Source organism: Stigmatopora nigra, chromosome 8 (genome assembly GCF_051989575.1).
Source record: "Stigmatopora nigra isolate UIUO_SnigA chromosome 8, RoL_Snig_1.1, whole genome shotgun sequence".
Taxonomy (NCBI): domain Eukaryota; kingdom Metazoa; phylum Chordata; class Actinopteri; order Syngnathiformes; family Syngnathidae; genus Stigmatopora; species Stigmatopora nigra.
The window spans coordinates 13,262,166-13,283,748 of NC_135515.1; the positions used below are offsets into that span (position 1 = coordinate 13,262,166).

Genomic DNA, 21,583 nt, shown 5'->3' on the forward strand with positions numbered 1-21,583 from the left:
ACTTGTAGCCGATCCCCCGCCCACGTTCCCCCCTGTGCTGATGCGCCTTGTAAAATAGGGCCCGGCCAGCTGAGATGGTGTAGAACAATTTGTTGGATACCGACCACCAAAGCAAGGTGACCTCACAACCCTCGAACTTCATTCTTGAAGACAAATCATGTAAGCTTACCTTTATTTGCATTACAAGATTCATTACGGTGACACACAAAAGGTACTATGTTAAGATGACAATGATTAAAAAAGAAGCTTTTATAATATGTAGGCAGTTATAATAGTTGTAGTGATTTGTTACTATGATTGAGAAATGTCTTTTAAAATGAAAAAATGACTTATTTACAAGTTAAAATTAATTCAAGCCTGTTATTTTCTATATATACATTTTTTTTAAATGATAGATTACTTAACCACAGTGTATTTGTTCGTATTAGTTAAGCCTCCCATAGCATTTCAATTCTTTCAACTCTCCGTCAGAGTCATGGGAGACCTGTACTGTTAACCTACTTTGCTTGGTCTGATCTTAATAGCTCAGCCTTCTCACATTATGTAAGAACAGAATCCTCATGTATTGCTTCAAATACCATTACTGATTGCTCTGCCAACAATGTGGGAGAGGTAATAGTTTTATGAATTATCTCAGGTGTTCTAGTTCATTTCTAATGTTTTAAAGAGTTTTGACATGTTTTTGGCGGAGAGCCGTTTTTCTGTTATCTTTGGCCGACAGTATTGAATTCAATTAATTAATTAATTTATTTATTTACTGTTAATCACTTCAGTGGACACCATTTTTACCGAGCATGGTGGAGAGATCAATAAGGCCAGCAGTTTTTACGATATTCTATTGAGTGCTTTTGTCAACTTTTAGATTGGAACATTTTAATAGTTTCACTTTATTATTCATTCATTTTCTCAACCACTTATCCTCACAAGGGTCGCGGGGTGTGCTGGAGCCTATCCGAAATGACTTTGGGCATGAGGCGGAGGACACCCTGAATTGGTGCCCAACCAAACACAGGGTACCAGGAGACAGACGACCATCCACGCTGATTCGTAATTACACATAGTCAGGGTTTGACATTGACGACTGCCCGAATGGGGAGTACTCTTTCTGGGCAGCTAATTACCTTTTTACAGCTGTCCGAAAGGACAAATAACGTTTTGATCATGCGATGAGGAAATGAGGAAAATCACAACCGCTTCATCTGTTTTGTTTTCTGCCACAGTCAACACCATTTTGCAAAAAATATTTATTTATTTTTTCACGCAGGCAAGTGCACATCACCAAATCTGTGTTTGGTATTCCGTTATAAATTAAGGCAGATAGATTGCCCCTGCCACTTCATTCAGCTTCCCTGAGAGAATCCCAAAGCATGCCCTGACATAGTACCCAGTGCCCCATGACCTATCCTGGTGGGGCTTGCCCAAAACACATCATGGGAGGCATCTAGAAGGCATCCTAATCAAATGCCTGAGCCAACCGGGCCAACTCATTTGTCGATTCTGAAGAGCTGCGTCTCGATTCAGATCCACTCTCGGATGACCGGGCTGCTCACCTTATCTCTAAGGGAGAGTCCAGACACCCTGTGGAGGGAACTAATTTCAGGCGTTTGTATCCAAGATCATGTTCTTTCGGTCATGACTCACACCTCATGTCCATAAAAGAGGATGGGAACGTAGATCGACTGATAAATATTGATTTTACCTTTCGGCTCAGGTCCTTCTTCGGACCGGTGCAGTTTTCACATCACTGCAGACACCACACCGATCCGCTGATACAGCTTGAAGTAAACAATGGGCATAAAGAAGATATGTGGTTTAAATACTCATTTGCCTAATCATTCTGCAGTCCCTGTATGTTACAACTTTCTTTATAAATCCACGAATTCCATTAAAAGAGAATGTTGTTTACCAGTGCACTTAGCATTCATTTAATATGATTTCAATTTTAAATAAAGAAAAGACCAGAATGAGAACTGTTTGCATTTTAAAATGTTTTCCCAAAATATGAGCATTAGCTTAAAATATTGAAAATCCAACCAAATGTGATTTAAATTGAAGCATAGCTGAGGTAGTGTGACCCTGGGCCATTGAGTTCTTCCACTCGTTGACCGGGCCTCCTGTCTAGGGGTCTATGCAAGTTGACTCGTGACATGTTGGCGTGTCTTTTCCCTGGCCTTTTTTTTTCATTAAAAGCATGTGTTCCCTAAAAGTAAAGGTTCAGACCTTCATGTCCATTCTGTCACTGAAATGAATACACATCTAACTGTGAAGTGGAAGGCAAATGGGAGATTACTCATTTCCCATACATTAGCTTGACCCAGTATCAACCATGAGCCTGCAACGTTTTCCCACGCAAGTAACTGTAGCCCCTCCCCACAGATTCCCCACAGATTAAGACTGGAGAAGAAAGTTAATTTTAATCCTTAACAGGATTAAGAACAGCCACGAAAGATCAGATGAGACCACTGCCTGAAAGAGGGCAAATTACTGTACCACCTCAGACTTGGGAACCGCTTATACCAGAGGTGCCCAAACTTCGGCCTGCCGGCCAACTTCAGCCCGCTGCCCAGTTTTTATTAGCCCTTGAACTTGGAAAGCTGACATTGAATCATCATGTCTAACTGCCAGTGATGGCGATAAACATTCAATCCAATTTGACTGCGATCATTGCTGCCAACCCTACTAAGCAAAAAAGATTGCAGATCAATTGACATCAAGGGCAGCTAATGTGTTACAATGTCGGCCAATTGCTCCCCTTATTAATGATTGCAATTCCCCATATTAAGCGATGATAAACCGTACAAATGCAACTAGGCAAATATTTACTCACATAGGGCGCACTTAAAAGTCTAAAATTTAACCCAAAGTAGACATAGCAATCAGTCAATGCACCTTTTGTATGGACCAAATTGAAGATTCTGTACATGTCGCTGTATGACGCTGACAGCTTGACTGTCTGGGTACATTGCTTGCTGACGCGCTGTGTGAAAGTGTAATGTGCGTGTGCAAAGGATGGCTAAAACATGACAATATTAGCAGTCAACGATGATGTTTTCATCTGCTACCAGTGACCGAGAAGATCCAGATTAGAGCCAAAATGGGTAAAACAAGATCGGTTTTATAAAATACGTACTTTCAAAAAATCCTGTACAAAAGTTGGTATACAGCATACACAATTTGACATGATCAAAAAACTTATGAAATATGGGGAAAAGGTATGGAGTGCAACATAACATTAAAACTTATTTTTAAGTGTGAGTGTGTATAGTAATGTAAATTCATTCACGTTAAATTTGAAGTTAATGTTATGTTGGGAGGCCGTCCATCAAGTCTCTCTCCTGTCCGTTCTCTCTCCCTCTCGTCTACGCCCTCTGTCTGTACTGTGTAATGTCCCATTTTAGGATTGAAGATCATAACTACTAGATAGGTATTTGTTACTTTGTGAGTAGGTGATGAATAAAAACCAATAAAAAGATGTTTTTGCATTTTAAGATGCTGTTTTTTTTTGGGGGGGGGGGGGGTGGAGGGGCTCTGGAGGGTGGGAACCACTTAATTTGTATTTAAATCTCAGTCCCAATCAATCTCAGTCCCGGAACGCATTAAGATCGTTTCAGGGATATGGGGGGTGCCGGAGCTTATCCAATCTTACTCCAGGCCAGAGGCAGGGGATACCCTGAATCACAAGGAGACAACAATGCACATTCACACCTATACCTAGGGGCAATGTATCTCAAATCAACATTTTCCATACAAATTAACAAAATGCAAATTAATTTGTTCCAACCCTCTTATAAAACATAAAAAATATATTACAATGGTAAAACACATTTTTATTGGTTCACCATCTACCAACAGAGTAACAAATAATCTAGTAGTTATGATGTTAAATCCTAAAACAGTGGTGTGCCATCAGGGCCTTCAAGGCTTTCTCTGCTGGCCTAAGAAATATCTGAATCATATACCATATTTTGTCCATCAATCTTTAATAAATAATTCCAAATTGTCTGTTAGCTTCCTTTCATTGCTCTCGCCTTGGATGCACTGTTTCCAGTTGTGTTTTCATATTGAAGCATTTAACCAATCACATTTCAGCCATTATTTGTTGCCAGGGTCAGAAATCCGCCTCAAAGCCTTCACAATCAGTTCTGAAGGCTCTGCTGCATTAAGCAAGCGTCGATAAGACTGTTGCTTTATCCAATCAGAATTTGATTTGGTGACACCAAGGCTTTCTCATAGGCGTAGGGATATGTCATCGCTTTCACCAACTATGATTGGCTAGTGATAGAGTAGGCGGAGAAAAGCCAAAGTGAGCCAGCCAGAGATCGCAAACTCCACTCACAATGGCCGACGGAGGAAAACAAATGGATGTGGTTGCAGATTTTTTTGACACAGCCATTTTCCAGATGGACTTTTCCAGAAAAAAAAATGGACATCATTAAGAAATGGCGGTCAACTCCAAAACTACCAAACCTGTTGCAGCTGGGAAAAGGTGTGTCCGCCATTTTCAGTTCGCTAACTACGAGCGCTACTCCTGGCTCACGGGCTCCGAGGAACAGTGCAAATTGTATTGCTGGGAGTGCTTGTTATTTGCCACCGATCGACATGGTGTTTGGAGCAACACTGGATCTGCAAATTTGACTTGTTTAACCAAAGCAGCAACGAGACACCAACGCACTGCCGGACACTTACAAGCAACATTGCGCTCCAAAACGTTTTTGGGAAACCCGGGTGAATTTACAGTTCAGTGAGCAAGTACGCTGGGAAACGGAGCGCCACAAGGAAAAGGTAAAGAAAAATAGAGAAATCTTAAAAAGTCTTATGGACACTGTAAACTTTCATTTAGGGGTCACGATGAAAGCGCTGCATCCCCAAATTAACTGAATTATGTAGAACCACTTTCTCTAATTGCTGAGAGAAACAAGGATTTACACTACCACCTGTCCACTAATAGAGTGTTTATTGGCACGTCGGGCAAAATACATAACAACCTGATCACTGCTATTGCTGATGCGATGGAGGAAGAGATGAGAAGGGAAATAAAATTGCTGTTTGTCTCTGTAATAGTGAATGATTCTGTGCGGTGTGCTGGTGGAATTAAAACACATTTAGATGATTTTAAATGTTGATTTTTTGCTTCACACATTTAATGGCTTTTTTGAGCATTCAGGCATACTTTTTTCAATACTAAAGAACAACAAACTGGAAGTACAGTTTTGTCCTGTAAGAGTAAAGGAGTTTTGTGACACAGTTGAGCACGAGAGTAGCCAATATGAGGAAATCTACGAGGCCACTGAACGAGTGCGGGTGCGCCAAGCGCACGAAGAGGCCAAGCACAAGATTCTCGCGCGCACTAACCCTAACCCAACTCCGCGACAGGATTCTGGACAATATTACTTGCCAGACACGGACCAGATTTCAAGAACTCGAAAGACTGATGTTTCTCTCCCTCCTCGACCCGCAGAAGTCTTGGGACTCCAGAAAACGTTCCCGCATGCAGCCTTCTCCAACTTAACGCAGAGCCACGGTACACTCTTCGATCTGCCTCGACTAAGAACAGAAGTGATTGTAATGTATGTCACGGATGATTTTACAATAAAATCTTCTACCGGTCTCCTTGACTTCCTACAGCAGAAAAATCAGATTGAGATCTTGAGGTGGCTGTACACATTAGTGTACACTGCTTCTGTCGAACGGAAATTTTCTGCCCGAAACAGAATCAAAACTTATGCCAGAAATAAAACAGGACAGACTCAACTGCCAACATTAGCTTGGATGGCGATAGAAAATAACTTCTTGATGGACCTGAAACGCATGTGTAATCTGAAATTACACATGCGTTTCAGGTCCAGCAGCTTCTGCTAAAACACAAAAAAGTGCTACAGATTATCTGTACCACTTTTTTTTGTTTTAGCAGAAGCTGCATTAAAGGTTTTATAGCCATAAGATACTTATTGAGGGTGAAAGAGAGAGAGAGATTCAATCTAATGTTGTCTATATTGGTAATATAATAATAAAAAAGTAAGAAAGAAATATTGTAATTGAGTAACACTGGATGATCTCACTTACAGATCCTCACAGAGGACACGCATGGATAACAAAGCATTAGAACCGGACAGTGTGAGTATTGCCATGGACGACAGTATCATATGTAATGGAGTTGCTCAGAAACATGAGGCTTCCATGTTGAAGCTGAAGAAGGTTGAGAACCGGATCACAGAAGCACAGCGCTTCACTCATCTACCGAAACGCTCACCTGTTGATCTTGAGTTCATTGATATCTCTTACACCATTCAGCAAGGATCGTGCTGTCAAAGGAGAGGTAATAAACATTAAACTTGTCGTTCATACAATACGCGTGTTCAGTCATCCTTGGGTCCTTCTTTCATTGTATCTCAAATGTTTAGGTATTTTTAAAATCTCAAGTCTAGCCATCATTATTAAACTCATATTTTTTTGGGTTTAACAATGATTCAGATCAATATATGAATTGGTTAAGCAACTATCTTTTTATTTTAAGTCACAAGTAACATTCTTTCATTCATTTTCTGAACAGCTTATCCTTACACGGGTTGCAGGGGGGGGCAGCCGGGGGACACCCTGAATTGGTAGCAAGCCAATCAAAGGGCACGAAAAGACGGACAACCATTCACACTACCACTTATACCTAGGGGCACTGTAGTGTGCTCAACCAGCCGATCATGCATGTTTTTGTAATATGGAGGGAAACCAGAGTACCCGGAGAAAACCCACACGACCCATGTAAACTCCACACAAGAGGATCCAACCAGGGTCGAACCAAGGACCTGTGAGGCCGATGCGCACTCATCCGCTGAGCTGCCCGATGAGTGACATAACCTATTCATTCCATGACCCTTAAATAGAAGTGAATCAAAAATTAATCGTGGAAGACTGTGTATGCAATGAATCAACTTCGTTTGAAGAAAATATCATCGTCATCCAAATTATTGTTATCATATTGTCATTATATTAATATTGTTTTTGAACAGACTTTTAGCATTTGGTTTTATTATTTCTTCAAATATGCTATGCGGCATTGACTGGTTGGGTGAACACCGAGGACCCCTGAAAACCATCATGGTTAATTGATTGATCGATTGATTGATCGATCGGTCGGTCGGTCGGTCGGTCGATCTATTGATCTATTGATCCGTTGGTCCGTTGGTCCGTTGATCCGTTGGTCTGTTGGTCCGTTGGTCCGTTGGTCCGTTGGTCCGTTGGTCCGTTGGTCCGTTGGTCCGTTGATCGGTTGATCGGTTGATCCGTTGGTCCGTTGATCCGTTGGTCCGTTGGTCCGCTGATCGGTTGATCCCTCGTTCCCTCGATCCCTCGATCCCTCGATCCCTCGATCCCTCGATCCCTCGATCCCTCGATCCCTCGATCCCTCGATCCCTCGATCCCTCGATCTACTGATCTACTGATCTACTGATATATTGATATATTGATCTATTTATTTATTTATTTATTTATTTATTTTGAATTAAATGAATAGCGGCAGCCAGGCAGATGAGTCATTAGCACGTTAGCCTAACAGTGGAAGACCTGGGTTCAAATCCACGTCCGATTTCATCCCATATTCCAAAGATATGCATGGGAGGCTGATTGGACACTCTAGGTATGGCTGTGTAGTGTGGATGGTTGTCCATCTCCTTGGCCCAGAGTCAGCTGGGATAGGCTCGAGCACCCACTGCTACCCTTATGAGGATAAAGCGGTTCAGAAAATGAATGTATTTTCTAGACTATAAGTTGCAAGTTTTTTTTTTGAGTTTGGCCGGTGCTGCGATTAATAAACCACCGAAATTTATGTGGGACCGCCTGACTGAGAGGATGTTTCCTCTTCAGCCTGACCTCTTGGTCACAAGGTGAGGTATTGGCCAAAGACAGTAAAACAAAGGGATATGTAAGGGCTAGGCTAATTACACGTGTAGACACTCCGTTGATTATGAGAGGTAAGCCTGGCATAGTAAGCACTGAAAGACATGATCCCACCAAAATTAAACAGGAACTTACACGAGTCTACGTCTCTGACCGTGGCTTTTAACACAACTTGACCATTTGAAAGTTTTTAAATGTCTGTTCTCATTTATCAAGTAATCAAAATCATTCTTTATCGTCAATGCTCTTCTTAGGATTCAAAGCTTTATTAAAATGCCTCTCTGGAAAATTCTACAGCCGAGAACTAGTGGGAATCATGGGGCCGTCAGGTGCTGGAAAGTCAACCTTGATGAACATATTGGCAGGATACAAGTGAGATAAACTTTATATAAGTAAAACTAAGCCTTTTACCTGTAATGTACTGTCTAAGAGTTTATAAATTATGTACTTGAGCCTTTCATCCAAAATGTATATATCATTTATTATGATTAGGCAAACAGGAATGAAGGGTCAGATCCTTGTAAATGGGAGACCCAGGGACCTGAGGTCATTCAGAAAAATGTCATGCTATATCATGCAGCAAGACATGCTGCTCCCAAATCTCACAACAAGAGAAGCCATGATGGTAAGTGTAAATAGATAAATTTCTAAAAAAATAATGTTTTTCTTCCTCATACTTTTGATATATTGTGTCATTTGTTACAGGTGTCAGCCAACTTGAAGCTCAGTGAGTCTATAGATGTCAAGAAAAAACTGGTAAATGAGACGGAACATGCTCCCAGAATACTGTAAAATCTGAATGGTACAGCAAATGACCATACACCCCCATGGGCACCCCTCAACACACCCCCACACACCTAATATAACCCATGCTCTACAATCAATAAAATAACCAATAAATAAAATAAAAAAAAATAAAAAATCAGACTATCAGGCCACACTTGATTATGAGCCACATGTGATATTTTGACATGAACATGATATCTTCCTGGTAGTACGTGACGAGTAGTTGGTTGCCAACACAGAAATACACTAATCCCTAAATTTTGTCCAGGTATTACTTTATACTTAATTTAAAATCACAAATGTTGAAGCCGCGAAGCGGGATTACAATATTATTTAAAATTTAAATCACTAAATACAGCAGTAACAAAGCGACCTTCTCACCTTATCTCTAAGGGATAGTCCAGACATTCTGTGGAGGAAATTCATTTCATCGGTTTGTATTCGGGATGTCGTTCTTAAGGGTCAAGACCCACAGCTCGTGCCCATAGATGAGTATGAGATGGTAACGTAGATCGACCAGTAAATAGAGAGCCTTGCCATTTGGCTCTGCTCCTTTTTCATCACGACGATCTGGTGCAGACTCCTGATCAATGCAGATGCCACACCGATCTGCCTGTCAATCTCCCGCTCCATTCTTCCCTCTCTCGTGAACAAGACCCCAAGATATTTAAACTCCTCCACTTGGGGAATGACCTGATCCCTGACCTGGGCATGCCACCTTTTTCCAACTGAGAACGATTGTCCCAGATTTGGAGGTGCTCATTCACATCCCGGCCGCTTCACACTCGGGTTGCGAATCGTTCCAGCCAGATTTGGTGGTCATGGCCTGATGAAGCCAATAGAACCATACCATCTGCAAATACCAGGGATGCAATACTGAGGCCACCTAACCGGACCCTCTTGATGCCACGGCTGTGCCTAGATATTCTGTCTATTTAATGTATGAATAGAATCGATGACATAAGGCAGCCCTGGTGGAGTCCAACGCCCACTGGAAACAGGTCCGTCTTACTGCTGGCTACGAGGACCAGACTCTGAAACCGGTCAGACAGGGATTCTGGAACCCCATACTCCTGGAGTACCCTCCAAAAGACTCCCCGGGGGACATGGTCGAACGCTTCTCCAGGTCCACAAAGTCCTTGTAGTCCTCGGTGACATCAGCCCCAGTGATAAGAAAGTCTGCTCCCGAGTCCCCTGGGTCTGCTTCCTAATGGGAAGACATGTCGGTGAAATTGAGGAGGTCTAGTGATTGGCCCACCAATTCACAACATCCCAAAATGATGTCAGCAGTGCCCCATCCCCACTTTATCCTGCGTTAACGGTGCCCTGTTTCACCCTCCTAAGACCTCGGATGGTGGACCAAAGTTTCCTAGAAGCCACCGAAAGTAATTCTCCATGGCCTCATAGAACTTGGTTTTTACCCCGGAGACGACCAGAGCTGCGTGCCGCTTGGCCACCCGGTACCCATCAGCTGCCTCCAGAGTCCCATGGTCCAAAAGAGCCCGATAGGGCTGCTTTTTCAGCCTAAGGACATCCCTTACCGGCGGTATCCACCAGCAGGTTCTGGGGTTCCTGCCAATGCAGACACCGACGACCTTGCTGCACCAGGTCTGGTCTGTCGCCTCAGCAATAGAAGTGCAGAGCATAGGCCACTCACACTCAATGTGCCCCGCCTCTTCCCAGACATGAGAGAAGCTCTGTTGAAGGTGGGGATTGAAACTCTTTCTGACAGGGGACTTTGCAGGGCGTTCCCAGCAGACCCTCAGAAAACAGTTAGGTCTTCAGGCCGCACCGGCATCTGCCCCACCATCGGCACCAACTTGCCCCCAGGTGGTGATTCATTGACAGCTCCGGCCGTCTCTTTACCCGAGTGTCCAAGACATGCGGACGATGACACAAATTCAAAGTTGTTCATCAAATTTTGCATAAATGGACACCCTTTTGCTTGAACATGATGTTCATTATTGTCAATATACGGCCAGCACAGAAATCCAAAACAGAACACCACTCGGGTTTCAATCAGCGGGTCAGTTCTTCCCAATCAATCCTTTCCAGATCACACTGTAATTGCATTGAAGTTGTCCAGCGGAACACGGGAGTCCCCCAAAGGAGCACTCTCCAGCACCCCCTCCAAGGACTCCAAAAAAGGGTGGGTACTCTGAACTGCTGTTTGGTGCATACGCACAACAGAACAGTTAGACCCCCCCCCCCCACCACACACACACACACACACACGTAGATGGAGGAATGCTACTCTCTCGTAAAACCCAACATACAGGCGCCGAGCCAGGGGGCAACAAGTATGCCCATACCCACTCGGTGCCTCTCACCGTGAGCAACTCCAGAGTGGAAGAGTGTCTAACCCCCCTCGAGAGGAGTGGTACCAGAACCTATGCTGTTCGTAGCGGTGAGCCCGACTACATCAAGCTGGAATTTTTCAACGTCACACATAAGCTGAATAAGCTGGCCAGGAGGGCCAGCTCTGTGCTGGCCTGTCCTTTGGTCTCTGTGGAGAAAGTGGGAGAGCGGAGGATGCTGACCAGGATTATGTCCATCATGGACAGCACCTCCCACCTCCTGCATGAGTCTATGGAGTCCCTCAAAGCACTTTCAGCAATAGACTGCTGCACCCTCATTGCAGGAAGGAGCGCTTTCGCAGATCCTTCCGGCCATCATCTGTCAGGCTCTTTAACAAAACAAATGGCTTAAGACCTACCATATGTATACATGTACATCTATGTGTATGTATGTATATATATGTATGTATATATGTATTTGTGTGTATGTATGTGTATATATGTGTATGTATGTGTATATATGTATTTGTGTGTATGTATGTGTATAGCTGTATATAAATGTATGAAAATGAAAATCATACATAGGCATTGTCATCATCATTGACTTGACAAAAAGCGTAGTAGTCATCATACCCTCAGCAGCGTATGACGAAATTGTATAGTGCTTCTCCACAAGTTCTTCCCAGGCCAGACACATTTATGACATTTATTTATGACATATCCATACTTATTAGCTCTCCGCCTTGAGCGCCATCAATCCGGCGACTGCAAGTTGCCTCACCGATGCCAACAAGAATAGGATGGATCACTTACCTCTCACAGTCTTCTTACTTACCCTCCCTCAGTCAGCCTGTGGAAGGCAGATCCACGCCAAACGAACTTCCTGTTACTTCATTGCGACTTAATTTCATAGAAGGGATTTGTGTTGTCGTCACGTCACGTGTTGCTGCAGGTTCAGAGTCCTGGTGGCTGTTGGGAAAAAGCTGTCCTTGAGCCTGTTTGTCCGTTCTTTGTAGGACCTGTAGCGTCTGCCAGATGGAAGCAACTGGAACAGGCCGTGTCCAGGATGGTATGGGTCCCCCACAATGGACCCGGCTCTTCTAAGGTACCGGGGGTTGGCAATGTCTTCTAGTGATGGCAGAGATGAGCCGACGATCTTCTGGGCAGTGTTAATCACTCTCTGCATGGCTTTTTTGTCTGCTGCAGTGCTTCCGGCATACCACACTGTAATGCCGTAAGTCAGGATGCTCTCCATATTGGCTCTGTAGAAGGTTGCCAGAAGCTTGGTGTCCAATTTGTCCCTTCTCAGTACCCTGAGAAAGTGGAGTCGTTTCTGGGCCTTCTTCACTACCACTGTGGTGTTTGTAGACCAGGAGAGCCTATCCGTTACATGGACTCCCAGAAATTTGAAGGATTGGACCCTGTCTACACATACTCCGTTAATGAGGAGTGGGGCCAGGTCTGTGCTGCGCTTGCGAAAGTCTAAGATTATTTCTTTAGTCTTTGTGGTATTTAGTGTAAGATTGTTCGCTGAGCACCAAAAAGACAGTTTGTCGACCTCATCTCTGTAAGCCGACTCATCCCCGCCTGAGATGAGTCCGATCAGCGGTGTCATCGGCGAATTTGATGATGGAGTTTGACTGGTGGGCTGGTGTGCAGTCGTATGTGTACAGGGAGTACAGGAGAGGACTCACTACACAGCCTTGTGGTGAGCCAGTGTTCAGTGTAATGGAGGAAGAGAGGTGTGGACCCATTCTGACAGTTTTTGGTCGGCCAGTCAAGAAGTTCTTTATCCAGCAGCAGATTGAAGAGGATAGTCCAAGGTGGTAGAGTTTGTCCTTCAGAATGTCCGGCTTAATAGTGTTAAAGGCTGAACTATAGTCAATGAAAAGCATCCTCACATAGTTCCCCTGGTGCTCCAGGTGGCTCAGTGCTGTGTGTAGAGCCACGGTGATAGCATCCTCAGTGTATCTGTATATATGTATGTATGTATATATATATATATATATATATATATATATATATATATATATATATATATATATATATATATATATATATATATATATATATATATATATATATATATATATATATATATATATATATATATATATATATATATATATATATATATATATATATATATATATATATATATATATATATATATATATATATATATATATATATATATATATATATATATATATATATATATATATATATATATATATATATATATATATATATATATATATATATATATATATATATATATCAGCAACCTGTTTATTTATTTATTGTTTTATTCATGTGTTTATTTATTTATTAACTTACTTATTACCAATCTTATTATGTCTAAAAGGCCTTTCCTATATCTGCGTTCTCACCTTCTTGCTACTGTGACAACAAAATTACCCGAATACGGGATAAATAAAGTTATCCAATCCAAGCTGAGGCTCTTTCCCACCCAAAAAGGTGACATTTTACGTCCAAAGAGCCAGTTTCTGGAGCCGGCGATCGCAATAGAAAGGTTCTCTCTTGTGTCTCCCGCCCAGCTTTCGACCCACCCCACCTCTTTGGCCCTTGTCATAGGTGTTGAGGGGGGACCCACGTTGCTTCTTTGGGCCGCCCCCCATGGGCGTAGGCCCAGCCACCAGGCGCTCGCCACCATGGCCTTCCTCCGGGCCTGGCTGAGTGGGGCCTTGGTGACCCACGCCTGGGCGAGGGAAATCGTAGTTCATGGTTCTTTCTCATCATAAGAGGTCTTCTGAGCCGCTCTTTGTCTGGTCCCTCCACTCAGACCAGTTTGCCATGGGTGACCATACCAGGGGCACAAAGAGACAAATAGTAGTAAACCTTGGTGCAAATTTATGGTAAATAAAATTGCCTGGGGCAATTTATCAGTGTTTGGCCTTTTTTTGCATCATTCTGGAAGCATTTTGAGTGATGTGGTTCCCTTATATGCAAATTGGGTTTCCACATATTCATTTTTATGCTGTCGATCTTTCTGATAGGTGAATGAGATTCTGATTGCTTTGGGCCTTCTTGATTGTGCTCATACCCGAACCTGCTCACTATCTGGTGGACAGTGCAAAAGGCTCGCAATTGCCCTTGAGCTGGTCAACAATCCCCCAGTGATGTTTTTTGATGAGCCCACCAGGTGAGAGTTCAATTAATGTTTCTGTGAATGCTTTACATTTTGGGTAATTTATCTATTGAATTACCATTCTTATATGTAATAATTTATTGGAATACATGTAAAATCAAACCAAAGCTATGAAATTACAAAATTAAAAGGGTTGGTGTTTAGAATGTTAGCTCAATTTCTGTTATTGAGTAAGAGAAGTACAATTGGGAGTGTCTGTTTGTATACGCAGTGGCTTGGACAGTGCATCTTGTTATCAAGTAGTATCCCTGCTGCGGTCTCTGGCGCTCGGAGGGAGGACCATCATTTGCACAATCCACCAACCAAGTGCTAAACTCTTTGAGATGTTTGACAAGGTATTCATAATTTCATATACCGTATTTTCACGACTATAAGGCGCACATAAAAGTCTTTCTCCAAAATAGACAGGGGCGCTTTATAATCCAGTGGGCTTTATATATGGACCAAAATTAAATAGTTATTACGATAAAATAAAATAAATCAGTCGATAGGACAACTACGGCAAGCAGCCCCCGACTCTACTATTTTTCCGTGGACAAAGTACTGCGCAGTAAATGCTGGGATATGTAGTAGTTCTTTTGTCAATACACCCAAAGGATTGTGGCTTGGCGATCGGCATCAACACTAGCTAGCCACTATTTGCGAATGGATTGTGGCCTAGCGATCGACATTAACACAGTTGCGAAGCATGGAAGACAGCCTTGGAATAGTTATGCTAGGTACTAGCTAGCTACTATCGATTGTGGCCGTCTGGACGAACGTATTAAACTCAGCGTTTTCGATGGACAATCGTTCAATTCGGACGGAAAAAATGAGGACTTTGATGGTTTTGTGGGTGATGATGACGCGAGTACATCATAAAATGGCTAAATAAAGTACAACCAAACTCAGTCTTGCTTGCTTGCATTTGGTGCATGTAACACCAAATTAGTGTGTTCGTCGTTGTAGTACATTGATACTATTAGTGCAAAGTTATCAAAAAGTTATATATATATATATATTCAATATATATATGTATATATATATATATATATATATATATATATATATATATATATATATATATATATATATATATATATATATATATATATATATATATTCTATATATATATATATATATATATATATATATATATATATATATATATATATATATATATATATATATATATATATATATATATATATATATATATATATATATATATATATATATATATATATATATATATATATATATATATATATATATATATATATATATATATATATAAGGAACAGCGCCTTTGTGTGTCTTAAAAACAGAAATAGCACTCGTTATTGACATTGCGGCTAAAAATATGGTGCGCTTAATAGTCGTGAAAATACAGTATTTATCATTTGGATTATAATATCTGTATGGAGATGGCATGCTCTAAACCAGGGGTGGCCTAATCCGGACCTCGAGATCCCCTATCCAGTCTGCTTTCCATATCTCCCTCCTCTACCACCCCTGCATTAAATGATCAATTCATCAGCAAGCTGTCCAGAAGCTTCATACCTGATAAGAATCAGGTGTGTTGGCAGAGGGATACATGGAAATCAGTCTGGATAGGGGCTCTCGAGGGCCGGACTTGGCCATCCCTGCTCTAAACTCTATAGTAAGTATTCTGCTAAATATTGGTGAGTGGATTTATTTATGTGTGACTCTTTGTTACCTTTAGTGTTTTTTTTAAACAAACAAAAAAGGATTTTGTTTTTACTCCAGTCATGACTAATAATTTCCCTTCCTTGTTGCTTTTTCTTCAAGTAGTTGATTTAGGTCCTCACTTTTATTCATTGTGTGAAAAAGTTTTAAATGTACGATTGTTTGCATTCTAAGTCATGTTTCGTGACAGATTTCAAACCAATTTGCCATTAAAAACACATAATGAATCAGTTGCTCTCTACTGACCTATTCTTCATTTTACTATTCTGATTTATTCAATCAATCTATCGCCTCACAGCTATACATTCTTGGTCAGGGTCAATGTATTTACAAAGGCACTGTACCCTACCTTATCCCCTACATGAAGGGACTGGGACTTTACTGTCCTACCTATCACAACCCTGCAGATTTCAGTAAGTATACGCAAATTGGATCCGCAAAATTTTATATGGGCACCCGAGGATAACATGACATTCTGTTTTTCAAATCCTTATTCAGTCATTGAAGTGGCTTCAGGAGAATATGGAGACTTGACCCCTGTTTTGTTTGAAGCAGTTCAAAGAGGAATGTGTGGGATAGAAGAGAAGATTAAACTGTGTGACAACAGCAATTCACTGCTCTGTACTACAAATTGGTCCAAGGTGAAAACAAAGTGTTTTCAGAAAGCTTTAAATTCAGTCATTACTTGAGTACTATTTATTTCACACTTTTTTTACATGTACTTGAGTAAATTTTCTGGATGACTACTTTTACTTTTACCTACTCAGGTACCACTTTGAAGTAACAAAGTAATTCTTGAGTAAAACTGGTGCATGCACTACCCACCTCTCAACCCATTGGCATCCATTGTTCGCATTGAATGTCCAGTTTATTTCAATTGGGAAGGATGAAAGTGAATGATCCAGTTTCAGTGCAATTGAGCGAGCAAGACATCCAATCAATTTTAACTGAATGGGCCTGACAGTGAATTACTGTTCATTATTTAGAAGCATTAAAAAGGAACTATTTCCATTTCGCTTAGGGGCACATAGAGAGACATACTTTTGCCACAAGCTCACTGACACAGTTCTGCATCCTCTTCAAGAGAACCTTCATAACAATTTGTCGGGATCAGGCAAGTAACACTCAAAACATTTATAAAACATCCAAGAAATTTAAATATCACAATATAGACACTACAATGTGTTTTTTTACTGTTGTTTTTTTTTGTTGGTAGGTTTTGACCCATCTTCGACTTATGTCCCACGTAGCCATAGGTTTGTTAATAGGCTTGCTGTATCTAAACATTGGCAATGATGCCAGCAAGGTGCTTAACAACACTGGATTTCTGTTTTTCTCAATGCTTTTCCTCATGTTTGGAGCACTCATGCCAACAGTTTTAACCTGTGAGTATTCAAAAAAGAGCAGAGAGGGACAACTTCAGCATATGTTTTTGTATCAATTCATGTGTTTCTAACTTTTCAGTCCCATTGGAGATGTCAGTGTTTCTGAGGGAGCATTTGAACTACTGGTACAGCCTGAAAGCTTATTATCTGGCCAAGACCATGGCAGATATTCCATTTCAAGTGGGTTGGTGGTAACAAAGTGTTACACTTTGATGAAATCTAGCAGGGTTTTATTTCTTATTTTTTTAACAAAACATTCTGCCAACACTGTGAAGGGTTTGAAAGGAATCGTAAAATAACTTGCATGCATTTTTAAGCACATTCCTAATAATGGCAGATGTCTAGATTGTCTAAAACAGAGATGGCCAACTTCGGTCTGTTTTCCATATCTCCCTCCACTAACACGCCTGAATCAGATAATCAGGATTGGTATCAAGCTTCTGGGCATCTTACTGATCAGTTGATTACTTGATTCAGGTGTGATAGTGGAGGGAGATATGGTAAGCAGACTGAAAAGCGATTCTCGCGGCCGGAGTTGGCCATCTCTGGTCTAACAATATGGAATGTTGCACATGTACAAATGGTTGTTAAGAGAGTTCAGAGGCGTTTTTTTATTTAAAAGTGGTGAAATGACCTAAAATGCACACATTGTCAAGTATTTTTACTTTTAAATTATGAGTGTGACTCTTGAGTGGCCGGGCGGGTGAGTGCTTAGCGTGTCGACCACACAGTGGCCTTATGTCACCCGGGTTCAAATCCAGGTCGGTCCACCTGTGTGGAGTTTGCATGTTCTCCCCTGGCGTGCGTGGGCTTTCTTCGGGTACTCCTGTTTCCTTACACATTCCCAAGACATACATGGTAGACTGATTAGAAACTCTAAATTGCCCCTAAGTTTGAGTATGAGCGGGAATGGCTGTCTGTTCCCTTGTGCCCAGCGATCGGCTCGCCACTGATTCAGGGTGTCTCCTGCCTCTGGCCCGAAGTCAGCTGGGATGAGCTCCAGTATCCCCCACAACCGTAGTGTGGATAAAGCAGTTCAGAAAATGAGATGAGAGATGAAATGAGCTCGCAAGCGATAATTGAAAATTTAAATTGTTTCCCGCCCCCTGGTTTAAACAATGACGTTTCTTCTGAATCCAGCTGCAGCTGATCGCAATCAACTGATTACGCTTTTAAGACACCGAATTGATGAAAATGAATCCTCTTCATCAGTTGGAATAAAAACCTGCACCCACTACATCCCTTTGTTACGATCGCGCCGCGTCGTCGTGGCGCAGTCGCGAAATGAGATGAACCCAGTCGCGGGAACAGGAACTGAAACGAGGCGTGTAAGACTTGGGAAACGAAAGTGATACCAAACCGGAAACAGGAGGACGAGAAGTATCGAGGAGAAAGGAAACGGGGCTGCATAGCTATTGAATCCCCACCGTGATATCCAGGAAACATACTGGATTAATGCAGGAGCATTGCAGGAGTTTTGCCTGACGCATGCAGGAACGATCCGAGAATGGTACTAGGACTCATAGTTGTTATCATCGTGTGGGGGGCGTCCGCGCCAGCCCGTGAAAAGACGAGGAAGGGACCGATCCGGCGGGCGTACGCGGCGGGCGGTGACGAGGAGTGAGAACTAGAGGTCCGTCAGGCGTCCGCGCTGGCCGGTGACGAGGCGGGAGATTGGCCGGTCGGGCGGGCGTACACGCCGCCTGGTGACGAGGAGTGGGAGTGGGCGGTCTGACGGGCATCCGCGCCGGGCGTTGACGAGAAAGTGGTCGGTCCGGTGGGCGTCCCCGCCAGCCGTTGACGAGAAAGTGGTCAGGCCGGCAGGCGTCCGATCCGGCCGGCGTCCGCGCTGGCGTTGACGAGAAAGTGGTCGGTCCGGCGGGCGTCCGCGCCGGCCGTTGACAAGAAAGTGGTCGGTCCGGCAGGCGTCCGCGCCGGCCGTTGACGAGAAAGTAGTCGGTTCGGTGGGTGTCCACGCCGGCTGGCGACAAGGCGTGGGTGTCGCTTTCGCCGTCGCCGGCCCTCTCGTCCAGGGGCGCCGCAGCGTTACTCTCGCTGTCGCCGGCTCCCTCGTCCAGGGATGCCGGAGAGTTGCTCTCGCTATCGCCGTCCCCCTTGTCCAGGGATGCCAGAGTGTCGCTCCCGGTGTTACCGGCCCCCTTGTCCAGGGGCATCAGAGTGTTGCTCTCGCTGTTGCAGGCTCCCTCGTCCAAGGACGCCGGAGCGTCACTCTCGCTGCTTCCGGTGGGCAAGAGCTGGGCGGGTAAGAGCTGGGCGGGCAAGAGCTGGGCGGGCAAGAGCTGAGCGGGCAAGAGCTGGGCGGGCAAGAGTTGGGCGGGGAAGAGTTGGGCGGGCAAGAGCTGGGCGGACAAGAGCTGGGCGGGCAAGAGCGGGGCGGGCAAGAGCGGGGCGGGCAAGAGCGGGGCGGGCATTCAGGAACTAGGCAGGCAGGAACTAGACGGGCCAACCGTCACCGGAAGGCTGGTTTGTGGCTTCGGCACGGGTGCAACTGGCGGCCTCGGCGGCAAAGGGAGTATTTTGCGTGGCTTCGGCACGGGAATTTAGGAAGCTCGGAACAGCGTGGTCGAGCGAGGCGTCTGGACGGGCGAGGTCGAGCGAGGAACTTGGATGGGCAAGTTCGAGCGAGAAACTTGGTCAGGGGAGTGTCCAGGCCTTCCTTCCGCTTCTCCATGCGGCGCGGTGCTCGCCGCCTCCTCTGGGAGGACTGCACAGCACACCCGCCACCAGGTGGTGGCCCATTGTAGATGGCCAGCCGACCATGCAAATGCTGGTCGGGGTAATCCAGGTCGGCGTAATAGGAGAAAAAGTAGGGGTCATCGTCCTTCAGTGGAGCGGATCGGAGTCCGAATTGGTCTAGAAAGTCACTGTCCGAGTCTGAAACTCCGGCATACAAATCAATTGGCTCCCGGCCGTCCTCACCATCAGAAAAATCCGAGTCCCAACCGACAAAGATTTGACGGTCCAACGGGGCCGGGGATTCTCCCTCCATTGAGAAAAAGACCTGCTGGAGCATGAAATCAGATAACTTGCGCGATGAACTGTGGGTGTCGGAACCTGGGTATCATGACCTAACTGTGCTGGCAGCCCAGTGCGACGGGCTGAGCGAAGGGTGGGTTTAAAGGTGGGGGGCTCAGAATTACATCCTAGTCGGGATTCCTCCACTGCTAGAACGCCTCTGAGGTGCCCACACCACGGCGTGTCCATTATAAACTCCCTAAAAGATTTGGAGGGTTTTCTCGTTGAATCCATGTGGTCGGGGAAGTTGGCGTCGACGGGTGCGTCGGTACGAGCGTGGATGGCATCCTGCTGGGTCCATGATGGTCGGATCGTTCTGTTACGATCGCGGCGCGTCGTCGTGGCGCGCTCGGGAAAGGAGTTGAACCCAGTCGCGGGAACAGGAGGTGAAACGAGGCGTGTAGCTTCAAAACAAGATCTTTGATTACAGTGAACCCTTGCTTATCGCAGTTAATGGTAACCGGGACACCCCCGCAGAAGAGCGAAACCGCGAAGTAGCCGGGCGTCATTAAAAAAAAAAAAAAAAAAAAAAAACGCTTATAGAAACGTATAACACGTGACCAAAACCACCACCAGGCTAATATGCTGTTCATTCAGGTGTTTTATTCCACATTAGAATGCGGGTGTTATGTTAGTGCATACAAAAAAATCACTGCAAATGTAATAAATGTAAACTTTTATTCAGAAAACTCAGAATTCAAAAATTCAAAAAAATTCAATCCAAAAACATCATACAGTCAGGATGGATCTTCTGCAGTTCTTTGGCGGCGCGTAAAAAACATTGTTATGGGGAGTTGGGAACGTGTTGCAGCAGTTCTGCGGATGTTCTCCTCCTCCTTCTTTATGTTCCGCACCGTGGATTCATTCAGTCCGCAATGTCGAGCTACGCTAGCGTAGCTACTTCCTGCTTTCAGCCTGTCCAATAAACTCACTTTTTCGGCGATTGTCAACATCTTCCACTTTTTCTTCGGCTCACTAGAAGCACCAAGGGATGAAGAGCGTTTGGGAGGCATCACGAAAGACTTCACAAAACTTTTGAGCTTAACTTGGCGAGAAGCGTCCCGTACAGCACGAGATAAGCGTGGACTGAGAATGGGCATCGAGAGAAGCTTGGGTTTCCGTGGTGAATGGGCCAATGGGGAGTCGAGTACATTCAGATGGCCAATCATCTTGCGTTTATGCCCGTGATGCGGAAGTGAAACGCCGTGATGCCAAAGTGACGCGGCCGTGATCCCCTATGATGCTTTGCGCATACGTGCATTTTTTGTTTTAAAATTTATAAAATGATGAAATTACTAATTCTAATTGAATATTTTGTTTCCACACC

The 21,583-nt window shown here is 43.7% G+C and overlaps 1 protein-coding gene across 4 annotated transcripts in view; it reads left to right on the forward strand.

Annotated features, from left to right (window-relative positions):
• Positions 1–21,583, forward strand: part of LOC144200235 (ATP-binding cassette subfamily G member 4-like) — a 27,734-nt gene continuing 6,151 nt past the window's right edge. Inside the window, exons 1-13 of one of the 4 annotated variants that reach the window (XM_077722239.1) lie at positions 1–159; positions 928–1,047; positions 6,066–6,316; positions 8,145–8,262; positions 8,383–8,515; positions 8,596–8,646; positions 13,994–14,139; positions 14,357–14,480; positions 16,134–16,248; positions 16,334–16,476; positions 16,857–16,949; positions 17,052–17,220; positions 17,300–17,400. In XM_077722239.1, coding sequence (XP_077578365.1) covers positions 6,085–6,316; positions 8,145–8,262; positions 8,383–8,515; positions 8,596–8,646; positions 13,994–14,139; positions 14,357–14,480; positions 16,134–16,248; positions 16,334–16,476; positions 16,857–16,949; positions 17,052–17,220; positions 17,300–17,400 — 1,425 coding nt within the window. In that variant the 5' untranslated portion in view covers positions 1–159; positions 928–1,047; positions 6,066–6,084. Of the gene's footprint in view, positions 160–927; positions 1,048–5,510; positions 5,522–6,065; positions 6,317–8,144; positions 8,263–8,382; positions 8,516–8,595; positions 8,647–13,993; positions 14,140–14,356; positions 14,481–16,133; positions 16,249–16,333; positions 16,477–16,856; positions 16,950–17,051; positions 17,221–17,299; positions 17,401–21,583 lie in introns of those variants that run through there. The other 3 variants (XM_077722241.1, XM_077722238.1, XM_077722240.1) reach the window with 3 other exon arrangements.